Here is a 14095-nt window from a genome sequence, read left to right as displayed (position 1 = left end):
TAAGAAAATAATGAAGTCGAGAAATCATTAAGAAACTAATATTATATAAAATAAAATTAATTATAATTTTTATATATTTATTATAAAATAAATATTGTAGAATAAATTTACAATACGTAGGATAGAAATAGAAAAAAAGAAGAAAAAACATTTATGCTCATTTATTCATAAATTATCTCAATGGATGGACTTTAACGAATTTGTTTAAATCTGTATAGACAATTGAACATTTAATCGATATCGAGTTTCTTGAAAGTGCCTTCAACGCCAAACAGATCGGTCGCTGTTTTCCCTTTACCTGCTCTCAATGATTCATTAACACGCCTTGTTTGTTCTTCTTCCAAAAACCAGTCACGATTATCCTCGAGCATTTTGACAGACTTTTCGTGGAGTTGCATTAACGGACCAGCCTTTCCACCTGCCTCGTTTGGTAATATATCCACTGGTAAAAATTTCGCTACTGTATCCAAAGTTGTATGTGTATGAAGCTGTAACAAATTAATATAATCAGTTAATAGCACCATAAAATCAATTATTAATAATATCTTCAGCGGGTTTCGAAGTTTAAAATTTTTAAGTATGAAATAAATCTGAAGTGCAAGTTGTACCAATACTATTCTATTACCATGTCTAATAATTCCTTCTTCATGAACGGTTTCATCATATTCAGTATCACATCCATCACGCTCGTAATATTCATAAAATGGAACCCTTTCAAGCGAACTGGCAATGCTTCTTGCAAATAAAAAAGATACTTCTTCAAACCCATCGGATTCAATCGAGCAGCGTGACCGAATACAACGTTCTTCATATCGAATAAAATGATATGTCCCTGAGTTGTGCCTTCTTTGTAAAGCCACAAATCAAGCACCATGCTCAGAAATTTCATTGCATCGTTATAGACATAATTCGAAGGATCCGTATCGATTAGTCTTCCGTAAAGAACAGCGTAACCTTCTGGCGTTTTCGTCTCTAAAACTTGGATAGTTCTAAAAATCCAATAATTATTAAATTACTAAACACTCCATAATTACTATTATATAATTAATAAGATTAATTAAGATTTATATTTTTCGACGCTTAGCTTAAATATCGGGTTATTCAGAAGATTTGTAGCGAAATTTGAAAAGAGATAATCTATTACTGTAAATATTAATTAGAATTAGAATTACAAATAAGGATTAGAATTTTATTAATTAATACACGCAGATCTAATATATTTATGATTTTATGAGTTCTTCTTTGAACATCTTTTCGCTTTTTCGCAATTTCGCCAAATATACAGTAAAAATTTATGTAGATTATTAGAAATATAATGAATTCTCTAAACAACCTGATAAATAATATAATACTTTAATACTCATTTTTCTTTTTTTTTTTTTTTTTTTTTTTTTTGTGAACGATAACATGTATTAGCAAAGAACAGATAATGGGTTCTGTGCGTGCAATTAGTAATTAAGTGTAGTATTATACATAATATAAGATAATTAAACGTGAGAAGATTAATACGTGAGATTTTAATTAAGAACAATGACTGTGAAGATGAAGCATGTATGGTATTTGTTAGGCGCCTTTAGTTACTAGATTCAATTTCAGTTGTAATTATTATTTATAATGGAATAATAATATATAACTATATATGTATATGGCTTAGAGAAATCGAATTCTTTAACGCTAGAGCTATCAGTAACTAAAGTATACGCACATTGTCTGAAAAGATTTCCTTAATTCCTTCGACCCTAAAGGATCTCTATTGGAAAAGAATTCGGGTACGTGGCTCCTCACAGTGTAATATGCATCAATAGTCGTTTTTGTGGGTTCCATCCGATAGTAATTACTATGTAGAAATAATACCAATTCGGAATCTGTTATTTTTGGTAGATGAGGCTGTTTCTTGTACCAGTCTCTTAACATCTGCATGTCTTCCTCTTTCAGGTCTGGATTATTCTTTAACTCATCTTCGTATTTCATTCCTTGGAATGCCATATTTGAGTTCCTTCAAAAATTAGACAAATCTCCTTTATATCATAAGATTCACAAGGAAACATTAAAACACAGTCTTTAAATTTTGATCAAATACGTAAACTTAATTTTTATTTAGCTTTTTACTTGTTAATTAATTTGTAGCTTCCGGTTTTTTTTATCTTTGAAAATTTGCAATTTTGTTGGATGAGAAGAATGTTTTTCTTATCTAAGATACAGATTTTACTAGAATCTTGTAATTTTCATGTATACATGAAATATATGTAATTTTAAATATCAACAGAAACTATCAACGATATAATTTAGTTATCAACTTCGATACAAGAATAATTTTATAAAATGTACAATAAAATTTATAAATATTCTTACATATAATAATGAACTCAGATGTAAATTATTAATTTTACAATGATACAATGTACAAGCAATAAAATATTCACGATATGAATGATTAATTTTGAGACATCGATTTTTCCAGAAATTTTGTAAAAATGCATCAAAGTCGATGTAAAAAAATTCTTATTTAATTTTCTTGAATAAATTGATAATACTAATATTTTATATTTATGGCTTTGAAAATTTTTAACGAAAGTCGTAATTAGGTTTATTGAATACTTAAAATGAAATATTTGAAAGAAATGGAACACTGCAGTACCAAGGAAAGCTTATTTCCTGAAGATCACTTCAACGCGATACTACGGTGACGGCTTGAATAGTACTAACTTCTTTAGAGATCCGAGTACAATCGAGTGATGGAATGAGTTAATATCGGATAATCACACATAGCGTGACAGTCGAGGTCGTCAGACTTCCAAGTGCCAAATTATATATCTTAACATGACATGAAAAATCCTATGAAAGATTCTATGAGAATTGATATGCTTTTATATAACCATTTATGATGCATAATAAAATCAATGAGATGTATAAACATATAATGAAACGTTTATATAGATAACTTTTACATATGGTATTTTAAAAAGATATAAACAATTAAACTTAAGGATGTTGAGTTAGTTACAAATACTGAGATATATTAAGTAATTAATATTAAGAAATATCAGATAATTAATATTAAGAATATTAAAGAATATTAGGTAATCTATTATTTGTTTAATGGTTTAATGATGACTAATTAGTAGAAATTATTTTCTAAATCCTGGAATGTATGAGATTAATTCAAGTACTAAACTATTAGGAAAAGTTTTTTTCTTATCATTCTGATCAAGCAGAAAAGGTATAAGCGTAATGTACTGGATAGAAATAAAATGCATCATGACGTTGAATAATATGTCCCACAATATTGCAAACAGGAACTTGTCATTAAAGGAAATTGTTAGGTTACGGATACCGAAGTCGGACTTTAAAATGATGCACGCGTAGATAAAGTATCAGTTTTACATTAGATTACACTGCAAGGTATCAGTAATAAAAGTGAATCGTTTAGCCAAAAAGATTGGCAAACTAGTCAATTATTATCTGTATTTGTGTTTATTTTGTAATAGCCAATTTATTAGATTAATAATTGTATTGTTTAAATTTTTACATTAGGTAGGCGTATGAGTTTTATCATGATTATTTATCAAAAAGAAATATGTGTATAACGAGCACCAATTTTCTAAAATATATTCTTACAACTTTGTACAACTTAAATCATTTTCTTGAAATTATTTATGAAATTATATATGGAAGAGATTCATAAAGAATTGAAAGGAGATGATTTCGAAAATTCCCTTGTGATAAATTACCAAGAATATATCTTGTTATCCAAAAATGTATGAAGCTGTAAATATTAACAAGTAGCAATTAGTACGTAACGGTATAATTAATCGTTGAACTAAAGAATTCTACTGGCGCTAATTACTAGCATACATTTAAATTTGTATACTATTTTCGTCAAAAATTCCCGTTAATGAGATTGTTACGAACAGAAAAATGAAGAAAAGAAGACAACAATTTATTGAGCAAAATGAACACAACGCGTGTACAGTAATAAACCTTTATTACTTTTTACAAGACACGCGTAACAAATAGGTTTCTCAGAATTTAAATATCAAAAATTGTTCACGAAGTTGCATACAGAGAGGAGATTGTTCATTAAATAAAAAATATGAGATCGATACTGTCTTAATCTATGTCGAGCTTCTTGAATGTGCCCTCAACACCAAACAGATCATTGGCGATGTTACTTTTTCCAATACGCAACGACTCATCCACCTTGCCATATTTCATTTCTTCGAGGAACCATTCTCGTTTACTGTCGATTTCATTTATCCGCGCCTCCTGCATTTCAGCTAGCGATCCAGCTTTTCCACCGATTTCATTCGGTAAGAGATCGAGAGAGATGTATTCTTCCAGTGTTTTTAACGACGAATGCAGATGTATCTAAAAAAAAAGGAAACTGGTGAAATGTAAAATAATATTTAACTTTAAAAAATATATCGAGGAATTTCTAAACAAATATTTTTATTTGGTAATCGTGCTTTGTGTTTTCACTTAAATTTTATTTTCACTATGTCCAAATACTTCCGTGAGTCGCTGGTGCAAATTATTCATTTCAATAAAAATTATTGATAATATTACGAAATATTTTAGATAAGAAGAAAAATAATTTTTGAAGGATTAACATGGTAATTGCAAATATCGTTTCACGTACGCAACGATATAATGCACCTACTTCGTAACACTTTTAGCATCGAGAAATGCATCACCGTTGTTGCTCTACAGAGCGGAAAATTATCATTTTATGCAGAGTCTAACATAGACAAGTAATTATTTCTTATGTAAGCCGTCGTCGAAAAAGACATATATAATACATAAATTACAAATGACACAACGATGTTCTCGTAATACGTGAGCGAAAATCATGAAACTAATGTAATGTAATCGATACATACAATACCAGGAAATTCGCGTTAACTGGTGTATAATTAATTATTCAATAAACACAAAATGAAAATTGTAATTCAATAGATGTTACTAGAATACCAATAATGTCAAAATATTTGGTTTTAACATTCAACATATTATTCATATTCCTTTTATCACTTTTCACGAATAAAATATATTTCGAAATTTGAAAAGGAGTATACATCTGTTTATATACATGTACTGTATATAAACATGAAAAAGAAACATTTTTATATTGTTATACAACTAATTAATGATGGAACTAAAACTCCGAATCTCGTTATAAAATTCCTTACCATGTTCCAAAGTTCCTTTTTCATAAATGGTTTTGCCATATTCAGGATGACATCCATCACTGAAGGAGTATTAATAAAATGTATGCCCTTTATACGAACAGGTATGGCTTCCTGAACATACATTACTAGCTTTTTCATCCCCATAGGATTTATCCGCCCTACGTGGCCGAGAGTCACGTTAGATGTATCTGCGATAAAAATATAGCCATCGCAAGTGCCATTTTTCAAACCAATCAAATCGCATCCCATGAAGATATTCTTGTTACTATCTTCGAAAGAATAATGTGAAGGATTAGTATCCATTAATCTTCCGAAGAGTATCTTGTAACCATGCTTCGAGAGTCCAGGCAATTCAGAACTGAAACTACAGTGCAGGAAGAGAGATTAATTACAAATTATCTACTAATCAAGAAACCAGTAACGTTAATAGGTTTAATTACTGACGGAGAAAATTTCAAATTAAACAACAAAATAATAGAAATTATCAAACAATCGATTAAAACTTACACAACGTTAAAAGCTTGCCGCAATTCTTTGGATCCCAAAGGATCTCTGTTATCAAAAAATTCAGGAACATGAGATCTAATAGTAAAAAAATTCTCTATAGTATTCTTAGCTGCCTCCATGCTATAATAATTACTATGAAGAAACAAAATGAGATGCAAATTGGAAGGTTTAGGTAAATGTTGCTGTTTATCACACCACTCTCTCAACATTTCGATATCCGACATCTTTAGTTCCGAATTCTTCTTCAATTCTTCTTCCAAGGAAAAAGGATAAGGCAAAGGGATCATCTTTTTATTGACCATTTTCGTTTCGTAATTTAAACCAGTCGCACTCTGAACAAACGAATCAAACAACAAGTTCTTCTGAAGGTGCACAAGAATTTTTGTCGCGTTGCGACGATCTTTATCGTCAAATCCTTGAATGTTTGAAGACTTCTTGATCACTGAATCACGATAATTTCACCGATACACATCGATGCAGGAAAGTCTAACGCGGAAAACGTGTACGCGAATAAATTAATCGTAAGCAAAAACGGTATCACTGATCGGTCTGGAGTCTTAACGAAGACTGAAAGAAACACTAGGCGCGTTGATTTTTAATTCAGACCGTAAATTGATTGAATAACGTGTGGAGAAGGTAGCATTAGGCCAACGCACGGCAAATGTGTGTGTTTACGATTCAGGAATATTGTAATTTTTGTATCGTTAGAGTATACGGTGGAAAAAGATAATAATTACGATAGACGAAAATACATATTAGACCATTCTCAATAATTTCATCTGTGAATTATGCGTAAACACTGTTCATAGATAGGTATTAGGACACTGAGAAAAATAAGATAAAAGTGTAAAATCATTAGCGACTTGTTATAAACAGTATGTGAATTTTCATGTAAGATAGTTTTATAAAGAGTTAGAACAGAGAGAAAGGAATAAGGGTAAAGTGGAGATAATATCTGTATCGATGATTATGAAAATGGAGTAATTCGTGTATTCTTCATTTCGAAGTATTTGTATTTTTGCGCTCGAATCGGTTAAAAAATATTTTACCATTATAGTACGAAATTTTCTATTAAACTGTTTGCTCTTATAGCATAAAATTTGCTCTTATCGCCAGTGGTTATACAATTTTACAAGAATCTCATATGGAAATATATGAAATATATTTATATATATATATATTTATATACATATATATTTGAAATAATAACCAATTTCATTAGTTTAATCTACAACTATGTTGTAAAAATTCTTCTCTGTTATAGTAAAATCAAACAATATAATACAGAATAGTTGACTGATCCTTTGGTAATCTATCTCAATTATTTGTATAATCCCTTCGCTAATCTAAATTAATTATTTATATAAATGTATAATTGTATAAATTGCTGTATTCTATATGACGTTACGATATTTGTAAACGGGAGCGTACTTGCATATGAAATCATAAACAGTAGACTACATGAACCGATTCAAGTTGAAAGCACCACACCTAGATTCGTCGATAGAAGCGTCATGCTGCTACACATAGTGTTAATTAATTTTCATAGAGTAGCATCAACGAAGGAATTATGAAAGCATCCGCTGGAATAAAAAAGGCATTCACCGGAGCCGCAAAGGAATCGCGACGCTTTCTAATTTAATCATTTTCTGATCTAGTTCCTCGTTGTTCCGCTTTGAACACGGATGTCTTGAGTTTGCGATTATCTGCAAAAAAAATTCTCAACAATATGATATTTATAATGATCGTAGACAAAGTTCATTATCAGAAGGGAATTAACAAAATGTACTACGTAAATATTTAGTAAGTATTTATTTTTAAAGAAAAAAGCATCAATTCTTACGCAAAAAAGTGTAGTCGTACAGGGTTGTACGCAGGTCCTGTTTTCCGTTCAAAAGTTGTATAACTTTTTTATTTGTTAATAAATTTCGTTTATTGGTTTATTTATTTTTTTTTTTTGCAACAAAATACACAAAGTGGAAATATTTTTAATTCAGAAACGGAAAATAATGTGGCGTAAATGATCCCCGTTTTCTGCATCGCAAACGCGGGCTCTTTCCACTACGTTCTGCATCACAGCTGTTAATGTTTCGGGTTCCAGGGCTTGAATTTCTTCCTGGATATTGTTCTTTGCCTGTTATATTGTTTCAGGTTTATTAACACACATTCCTACAAATATTTCCACAGAAAAAAGTCAGATACCGGGCGACCGGTAAAGCCAGTTGAATTTGAAAGCTCGCGAAATTAAGCGATATAATTATTCGAAAATTCAATTACTTCTCCTTTTTCCGTTATGAATTTGTCCATTATAAAGTTACACAAAAGAAATCAAAAACCTAGGAAGAAGATTTTAAGATATGTGATGGAGAAATCGTTATAAAATTTTTTAGTGGGAAAGTACCTGTATAAATTGAAGTGTTCAAAAGTAGAAAGTTTTACACTTATGAAATTATGCATGTAGTACATAGAACTTATATATATATATATGTAATTGCTCATTATTGTGAAGTAATGATTTACATCGTTAGATAACAGCATGCAATACAAATACACGGTAATAACGAAACCTCCTTTAATTTCCTTCAGCTTAAACGACACTTTAAGACATGTAGTGCAAATTAAAGTTACGGCAACACTAAAGCAATTACACTGTATTAAATAGTAAGTTTCGTTAACTACTTCTACGAATAACTTAATAACTACTTTCTTAATATATTGCAATCAGAAGGAGAAAATTATAAAAAATTTATATGTAATCAAAATGTAAGACGAGCAGGTTTTTAATTAAATGTTTATACGTATGATATATTTATTTAATTGATCAATTAAATATTTAAATAAAATTCTACTTTGAATTATATAAAAAAACAAAAATAGTGTTAATTTAAATTCCATTCGAATAAAAACTAAATAAGATGATCAACGATATATATTTTTAAATTAAATACGTAACACTAATGAAAAGTGGAAAGTTTGGTCATTTTAAGTTTTATTAAAAGATTGGCTTCCAAAAGAATATAAAAGCCACTTCATTCTTCTAAAAATAAAATTATGTATTAACTTTTTATTATTTGTAGATGGTTATTGCCAAACTTAATAATATTTATCTAAAACATTTATTTTTTTACTTATGAAAATTTTTATTTATTATATTATCAAAAATATGAGTCTCGAAGTACGTATCTTAATACAATTGAATAATCATATTGAAGTGAAATAAAATATACTAAATCGATTTTATTTTTTAGATCTAATAAAATTTCTCGCAACAGAACACGTGCCTTTTAGTTCTTCGATTTACCGTGAAAGACGATGGCACAGTTGTCGCTGCAGTGCCATGTACTTTACCTGTAACTGTACATACATACATACGTATGTACCAATGTGCATTGCAAGGAAGTTTATTTTGTTATTTCTTAGCAATTAAAAGATAATATTCCATGTAATTTTATCATTAAACATGATGACTTCACGGTTGTATACACTTTTACACTTAAAACCCTGCAATGTCGTTGAAATCAGAAATTTCATTTTTCAAAACGTTTCTAAAAGTTCTAAACTTTTTTATTGCTTTTCAACTGATGCAATTAAGGATAAAGTAACAGATATTAATGATAAAGAAGCTTACTTATCAAAGAATATTAAGCCTGATAATATAGGTTACACTGAGAAACTAACAAATAATGCATTTACAAAAAGAAATGAAGATATCGAAAACAATAGTAGTGCGACAAAAGTACATAATGAATTGCAGCAGTTATGTGGTACTGAATCTTTAGCAAGAAATATCTACAAAGCAAATGATACTTTGGAAGATATAGATGAAGAACTACCAGGACCATTTGATCATTGCAATAAAGACCTGTCTGATATTGGACCTAATATAACAGCAACTTATAATTTTGCAAAATTTGCAAACCACTCACATACAATTCAACAGTTAGTTAAATTAGGAGTTGAATTATATAAATTAGAAGCAAACAAAGAAGTACTAGAAATGTTTCTGAAACTCGACTTTGAAAGAGATATGAAACCATACATACAATTTTTATCTGATTGTGGTGTAAAATCAGAAAATCTGGGATTCTTCATCAACAGATATCCTATGGTTTTTAAAGAAAACTTGGATGATCTGCATACAAGAATAAGGTATTTGAGAGCTCGTAACTTTAACATACAAATGATACAAAGAATAGTAAACATACATCCTTCGTGGTTGGCTTTCAAGACACAAGAGATAGATAGTAGATTAGGCTATTTTCAAAATAATTTTAAAATGAATGGTTCTCAAACAAGAAATTTAGCAGTAAAATGTCCAAAGCTTATAACATATGATATGAAACGCATAAGAAAGAGTACCTTTGCTATAAAAGAGGAAATGGGTTTTAATGTGCCAGAAATACATCTTATTTTGCTTAAGGCACCACGAGTCTTGATTCGAGGTAATTAAAATAATTAATGCTAATAATATGTTAATGGGAATATATTTATTCTATCTGTTTGGATGTGAAAATGTTTTATTTTAATTACAGCCAGGACTAATGTGGTCCAAACTTTTGATTACCTCCATAATTATATGGAATTGTCACATACTATCATAAGCCAGGAAGCAAAGGCTTTATTGTGTAGAAAAAGCAGGCTTGAAAGAAGACATAGATTTTTAGTAGAATTAAAAAGAAACCAATATGATCCTACAAAACCATTGTATGTGTCACTATTAAATTTAGTCAAAGGTAGTGATAGTGAGTTTTGTGAAAAAGTTGCAAAAGCATCTATTCAAACTTACAATGATTTTCTAAAGACTTTTTAATGTATAAAATAAACATAATTATACCATAATAAATATTTGTATTTTTTCAGCCTTTTTGTTGAATAGTATAACCTTTATTGTATATATTTTACTTAAATATTAGGTATTCTTACATATTTCTATAGTCCTTTATGTACAGTTTTATATATCTTATACAAAAATGTTTAATCTGTTGTGTCAATACAAGTTTAGGCAATATAAAAAATTGGTAAATTTTATATTGTTACGTCAGCATTTTCTTTTTTTTTTCATGTTTTTAATAATACGCTCGATAAAAGATTAAGTTACTTCTTAACTGACGTGTAAGATCAAATCATCTATCGTACAAAATATTTTTAAATATTCTATAATACTCTTCAAACTTATAAGCTGATCTAAACTTAATTGTATTTGCCCAGTTCTATCTTTTTCTGTATTGCTCTGACAGAATGATATAATAGCGAATCTATTAATCCAGCAACTGTAAATACGCCACCGATAATTGCACATGCATTCGTTGCGAAATGACCAAACGATTTCGCTTTTTCTGTATATTTTACCATCAGTGGACTTAATTCATAATTAAAGAATATACCAGGCATTCCAGATTCGCCGCTAAACAAGGACACTTGTCTGGCGTGTCGAGTTACAGAAAATTGATTTGTCAATAACGTGGAACCATCAGCGCGCACGTAGGTCGTCGGTACAATTTTGATGTAATGATAAAACATCATCGCACCTAAAACAAAAACAACAAAATATCTAAGTAGAGTTTTAACTGCAATGACACAAATTAATACAAATGTGTGTTGAATGAAGTCTAATGGTTTAATATTTCAAAATTGAAAGTACAAAAACTTTCTGTAAAACGTTCTCATAATCGAAATATTTACGTATTAATCGAATAGTCCGCCATTATCATTGACGTCATAGAGAACGGAAATAGAAGCAGCCATCTTGCATTGTAAACGGAAAAACTGACATGGCATCTTCCTTACATTGCTCGAGCGAATTGTGCTAAGGATTTACCAGTTGTAAAAGACGAAAAATCGTATTAAAACGAAAATTAATCAGAAGATCCAAAGTTGTACGCTTAAATCGTGAGTGATGTTAACTATAACGAACGTTAATACATTTTTTTGTGTATAAGCTAAATATATAAATATGATTTATTCGAATCATGGCAGGAATAATTAGCTCACAATGTGTTAAAGAAATTTTATAAATTTTACGTTAAATGATTGACTAAAAATTAGTTTTACATACTAAAGTCATTAAAATGAGAAATTATAATTAATGTTTATCATGAAATATCTCTTTAAAAAAAAGTTAAAGTTATATGTTTTTATAAATTTATATTCGTAGAATAAAATGCCGGCCGTACCAGGCATGTATCAACAAGCTCCTTCATGCTGGGATAGGATGAAGCTTGGTTTTATGATCGGATTTTGTGTTGGTATGGCATCTGGTGTTCTGTTTGGCGGGTATTCTGTTGTTAGGTGCATATTTATTTATGGTGATTAAATTCTGGACAGTTTGAAATGAGAAGCTAATGGTGTGTGTTTATTGCTAGATATGGACTAAGAGGAAGGGAATTGATAAACAACGTTGGAAAAGCGATGATTCAAGGTGGTGGAACATTCGGAACATTCATGGCCATAGGAAGCGGAATAAGATGCTAGTATTTGAAGACTGATACATTGGAGATTTAGGATACAAAAAAGTGTAGTATTTCAAGATATTCTGTTAATTTCTTAATAAAAAGTTTCTATGGAGCAAGGCCATACCTTCCATTGCAACTACAGTGGTATCATCCATAGGGTTTGTCTTTCCTGGGATGTTTAGACCAAAACTCAAATGGCGAATCTTGTGGGTCATGTTAAATTGCGTTGATGTGTATGGTTTGACATCATGCACTATAATCAAAATAAAGATCATAATATTATTACTCATACTTTAATTTATGCAAAAAATGATATATTTTTTTTCATTTACCATGTACATGGTTTACAGAGAAGCTGTCACCTGGTGCAATGTGAAAACTCCCACCCACTCTATTTACTTCCATATAACCATAGATTTGACATCCTTGAGTAAAGGCAGTTTTTATTTTCTCTACTGATTTGTCATTTTTACATTGCTTTATCATTCCTAGAGCAGGAGGTGCCCAATTTTTAAGTCTATAGGCTTCTCTTACATCTTCACAAGTATTACAACATCTACAAAGTTAATTGATATTGTATGATGGATATTTCATAAAATACATACATAAATTTTTGTAATACTATACTTGATAATATCACCAGCAGCTCCATAACAGTCTCCACATGCTTTCTCAGTAGTGCTTTCTACTGTCTATGGAAAAAGTTATGTTTTAGTATAAGTCTTAAAACTTATATTGTAAAAACAGATCTATAAGAGTCATATAATTCAGTTACCTTTTCTGTTGTTTTACTACGTGCTTTTGTGTCAGTAATGTCTATAATAAAATGAAGAAAAAGGTATTAAATTTATATTATTTAACTTAAATATTTTAAAACTTTTATGATATTTTGTACCTGTCCTTTGTGGATCTTCTATAGGTTTCCCATTTAAGTCTAAGCGTCTTTTAAATATATTATGCTCTATTTGTAAATGCTGTTCACCTGTTGTGTCCATTGCATCTATTGATAAAACTGCAATACACTTAATTTAATATACATGTCAGTATTACTCATAATGCATTTATATTTATAAAATAATTTACACCTACCATCACAAGATATTGTAGGTACAATTATATCTAAATTAATTCTTAATTTTGAATCTCTTGAAGTGTCTACAAACAATTCTTCACTTAGGGTTGGAGTAAGATAATAATTCACTTCGGATAGAAATAGAATACTCATGATAATGGTACTAATAATTGTCACTGAAACATGGAAAGGTACATAAATAGTAAACGTTGATTATAAACTTTATTTATGGTAACTGATAACAAATATGTAAACAATAGTTATGAGATAGTGGAAACCTTAACAAATACATGTAAAAATTGAAATACAATTTCAACAAAGTGTAAGAAGTGACGGTATTCGATTTTAGAAACAAGAGAATGATAGAAATTTCTACTTCCGTTAAATATTATCAACTTTTGAGGTTAAGTATGTTTATCACATCATATCTTGAAATAATGTTTCAGATTGTAGAATAGAATAATTTAAAAATTTTTCGACATTATGACGACTCCAGAAAATTAACAAAATTGCTTAATAATTAAAAGTATGCTGGTAGCAGAATAAAACCGATAAGTTGCACACGTTTAAGATTTGACAAGTGAAACATTTTACCAACGGCACCACTGAAGGTTCGTACGAGAATATCCGCCTCTTCGCGCACTTTTGGGTGCACGTCTAATTGCCGCAATATTTGCATGTTCAGTTAATAATAAGATAAACTACTCAACACGGTTTGAACCGTGTCTGAAATACACTCGGCCTGCTAACTTTTCCCGGAATGCATATGTCACAACGCGACAGCTTAGTAACGTGGCAAACGATAGTACATGATTGGTTGTCGTCGGTGCATCGTGGGTGCATCAAGTGCATTCGATAACCAATCATATTTCAGA

At 29.8% G+C, this 14095-nt stretch overlaps 5 protein-coding genes across 6 annotated transcripts; 2 read left to right on the top strand and 3 right to left on the bottom strand.

Annotated features, from left to right (window-relative positions):
- Positions 1 to 146: 146 nt before the first annotated feature.
- LOC100647780 (alpha-tocopherol transfer protein-like) lies at positions 147 to 2755 on the bottom strand. The gene is made up of 4 exons (XM_003399133.4): positions 2639 to 2755; positions 1706 to 1996; positions 626 to 989; positions 147 to 488 (listed from the first exon to the last, which is right to left on the bottom strand). The coding sequence occupies exons 2-4, from the start codon at positions 1984 to 1986 to the stop codon at positions 231 to 233; spliced, it is 903 nt and encodes a 300-aa protein (XP_003399181.1). The 5' UTR covers positions 1987 to 1996; positions 2639 to 2755; the 3' UTR covers positions 147 to 230.
- A 1213-nt stretch (positions 2756 to 3968) lies between these two features.
- On the bottom strand, positions 3969 to 6265 carry LOC100649890 (alpha-tocopherol transfer protein-like). The gene is made up of 3 exons (XM_003399147.4): positions 5697 to 6265; positions 5190 to 5553; positions 3969 to 4368 (listed from the first exon to the last, which is right to left on the bottom strand). Exons 1-3 carry the CDS (start codon positions 5996 to 5998, stop codon positions 4111 to 4113), a joined length of 924 nt encoding a protein of 307 aa, XP_003399195.1. The 5' UTR covers positions 5999 to 6265; the 3' UTR covers positions 3969 to 4110.
- A 2679-nt stretch (positions 6266 to 8944) lies between these two features.
- Positions 8945 to 10555, top strand: LOC100648949 (transcription termination factor 3, mitochondrial). Its single transcript, XM_003399141.4, has 2 exons — positions 8945 to 10138; positions 10229 to 10555. Exons 1-2 carry the CDS (start codon positions 9157 to 9159, stop codon positions 10504 to 10506), a joined length of 1260 nt encoding a protein of 419 aa, XP_003399189.1. The 5' UTR covers positions 8945 to 9156; the 3' UTR covers positions 10507 to 10555.
- A 3-nt stretch (positions 10556 to 10558) lies between these two features.
- Positions 10559 to 14044, bottom strand: LOC100646191 (endoplasmic reticulum-Golgi intermediate compartment protein 3). 2 transcript variants are annotated; one of them, XM_020865230.2, is made up of 8 exons: positions 13785 to 14044; positions 13238 to 13396; positions 13044 to 13160; positions 12924 to 12964; positions 12776 to 12840; positions 12481 to 12704; positions 12273 to 12401; positions 10559 to 11224 (listed from the first exon to the last, which is right to left on the bottom strand). In XM_020865230.2, the coding sequence occupies exons 1-8, from the start codon at positions 13897 to 13899 to the stop codon at positions 10887 to 10889; spliced, it is 1188 nt and encodes a 395-aa protein (XP_020720889.1). In that variant the 5' UTR covers positions 13900 to 14044; the 3' UTR covers positions 10559 to 10886. The 2 variants fall into 2 exon arrangements, with proteins under 2 accessions (XP_020720889.1, XP_003399168.1); XM_003399120.4 differs by having other exon boundaries at positions 13815 to 14044.
- LOC100650895 (reactive oxygen species modulator 1) lies at positions 11426 to 12433 on the top strand. Its single transcript, XM_003399155.4, has 3 exons — positions 11426 to 11585; positions 11851 to 11984; positions 12059 to 12433. Exons 2-3 carry the CDS (start codon positions 11857 to 11859, stop codon positions 12165 to 12167), a joined length of 237 nt encoding a protein of 78 aa, XP_003399203.1. The 5' UTR covers positions 11426 to 11585; positions 11851 to 11856; the 3' UTR covers positions 12168 to 12433.
- Positions 14045 to 14095: the final 51 nt, after the last annotated feature.

Source organism: Bombus terrestris, chromosome 11 (genome assembly GCF_910591885.1).
Source record: "Bombus terrestris chromosome 11, iyBomTerr1.2, whole genome shotgun sequence".
Classification (NCBI taxonomy): Eukaryota; Metazoa; Arthropoda; class Insecta; order Hymenoptera; family Apidae; genus Bombus; species Bombus terrestris.
The sequence above is the reverse complement of the archived record's forward strand: the minus strand, read 5'-3'. Positions and strand labels throughout refer to the sequence as shown.

Excerpts from the sequence above, each read along its gene's own strand:
- LOC100647780 (XM_003399133.4), bottom strand. The coding sequence starts at position 1,986 with ATGGCATTCCAAGGAATGAAATACGAAGATGAGTTAAAGAATAATCCA. Across the intron at positions 990-1,705 it reads AGGAAATCTTTTCAGACAAT|AACTATCCAAGTTTTAGAGA; the intron begins GTGCGTATACTT and ends TTGGATTTTTAG. Across the intron at positions 489-625 it reads AGAAGGAATTATTAGACATG|CTTCATACACATACAACTTT; the intron begins GTAATAGAATAG and ends AATTTGTTACAG.
- LOC100649890 (XM_003399147.4), bottom strand. The coding sequence starts at position 5,998 with ATGGTCAATAAAAAGATGATCCCTTTGCCTTATCCTTTTTCCTTGGAA. Across the intron at positions 5,554-5,696 it reads CGGCAAGCTTTTAACGTTGT|TTTCAGTTCTGAATTGCCTG; the intron begins GTAAGTTTTAAT and ends CCTGCACTGTAG. Across the intron at positions 4,369-5,189 it reads AAAAGGAACTTTGGAACATG|ATACATCTGCATTCGTCGTT; the intron begins GTAAGGAATTTT and ends CTTTTTTTTTAG.
- LOC100650895 (XM_003399155.4), top strand. The coding sequence starts at position 11,857 with ATGCCGGCCGTACCAGGCATGTATCAACAAGCTCCTTCATGCTGGGAT. Across the intron at positions 11,985-12,058 it reads GGCGGGTATTCTGTTGTTAG|ATATGGACTAAGAGGAAGGG; the intron begins GTGCATATTTAT and ends GTTTATTGCTAG.
- LOC100646191 (XM_020865230.2), bottom strand. The coding sequence starts at position 13,899 with ATGCAAATATTGCGGCAATTAGACGTGCACCCAAAAGTGCGCGAAGAG. Across the intron at positions 12,705-12,775 it reads GCTGCTGGTGATATTATCAA|ATGTTGTAATACTTGTGAAG; the intron begins GTATAGTATTAC and ends TTAACTTTGTAG. Across the intron at positions 11,225-12,272 it reads CACTGTAGTTGCAATGGAAG|GTGCGATGATGTTTTATCAT; the intron begins GTATGGCCTTGC and ends TTTTTGTTTTAG.
- LOC100648949 (XM_003399141.4), top strand. The coding sequence starts at position 9,157 with ATGATGACTTCACGGTTGTATACACTTTTACACTTAAAACCCTGCAAT. Across the intron at positions 10,139-10,228 it reads ACCACGAGTCTTGATTCGAG|CCAGGACTAATGTGGTCCAA; the intron begins GTAATTAAAATA and ends TTTTAATTACAG.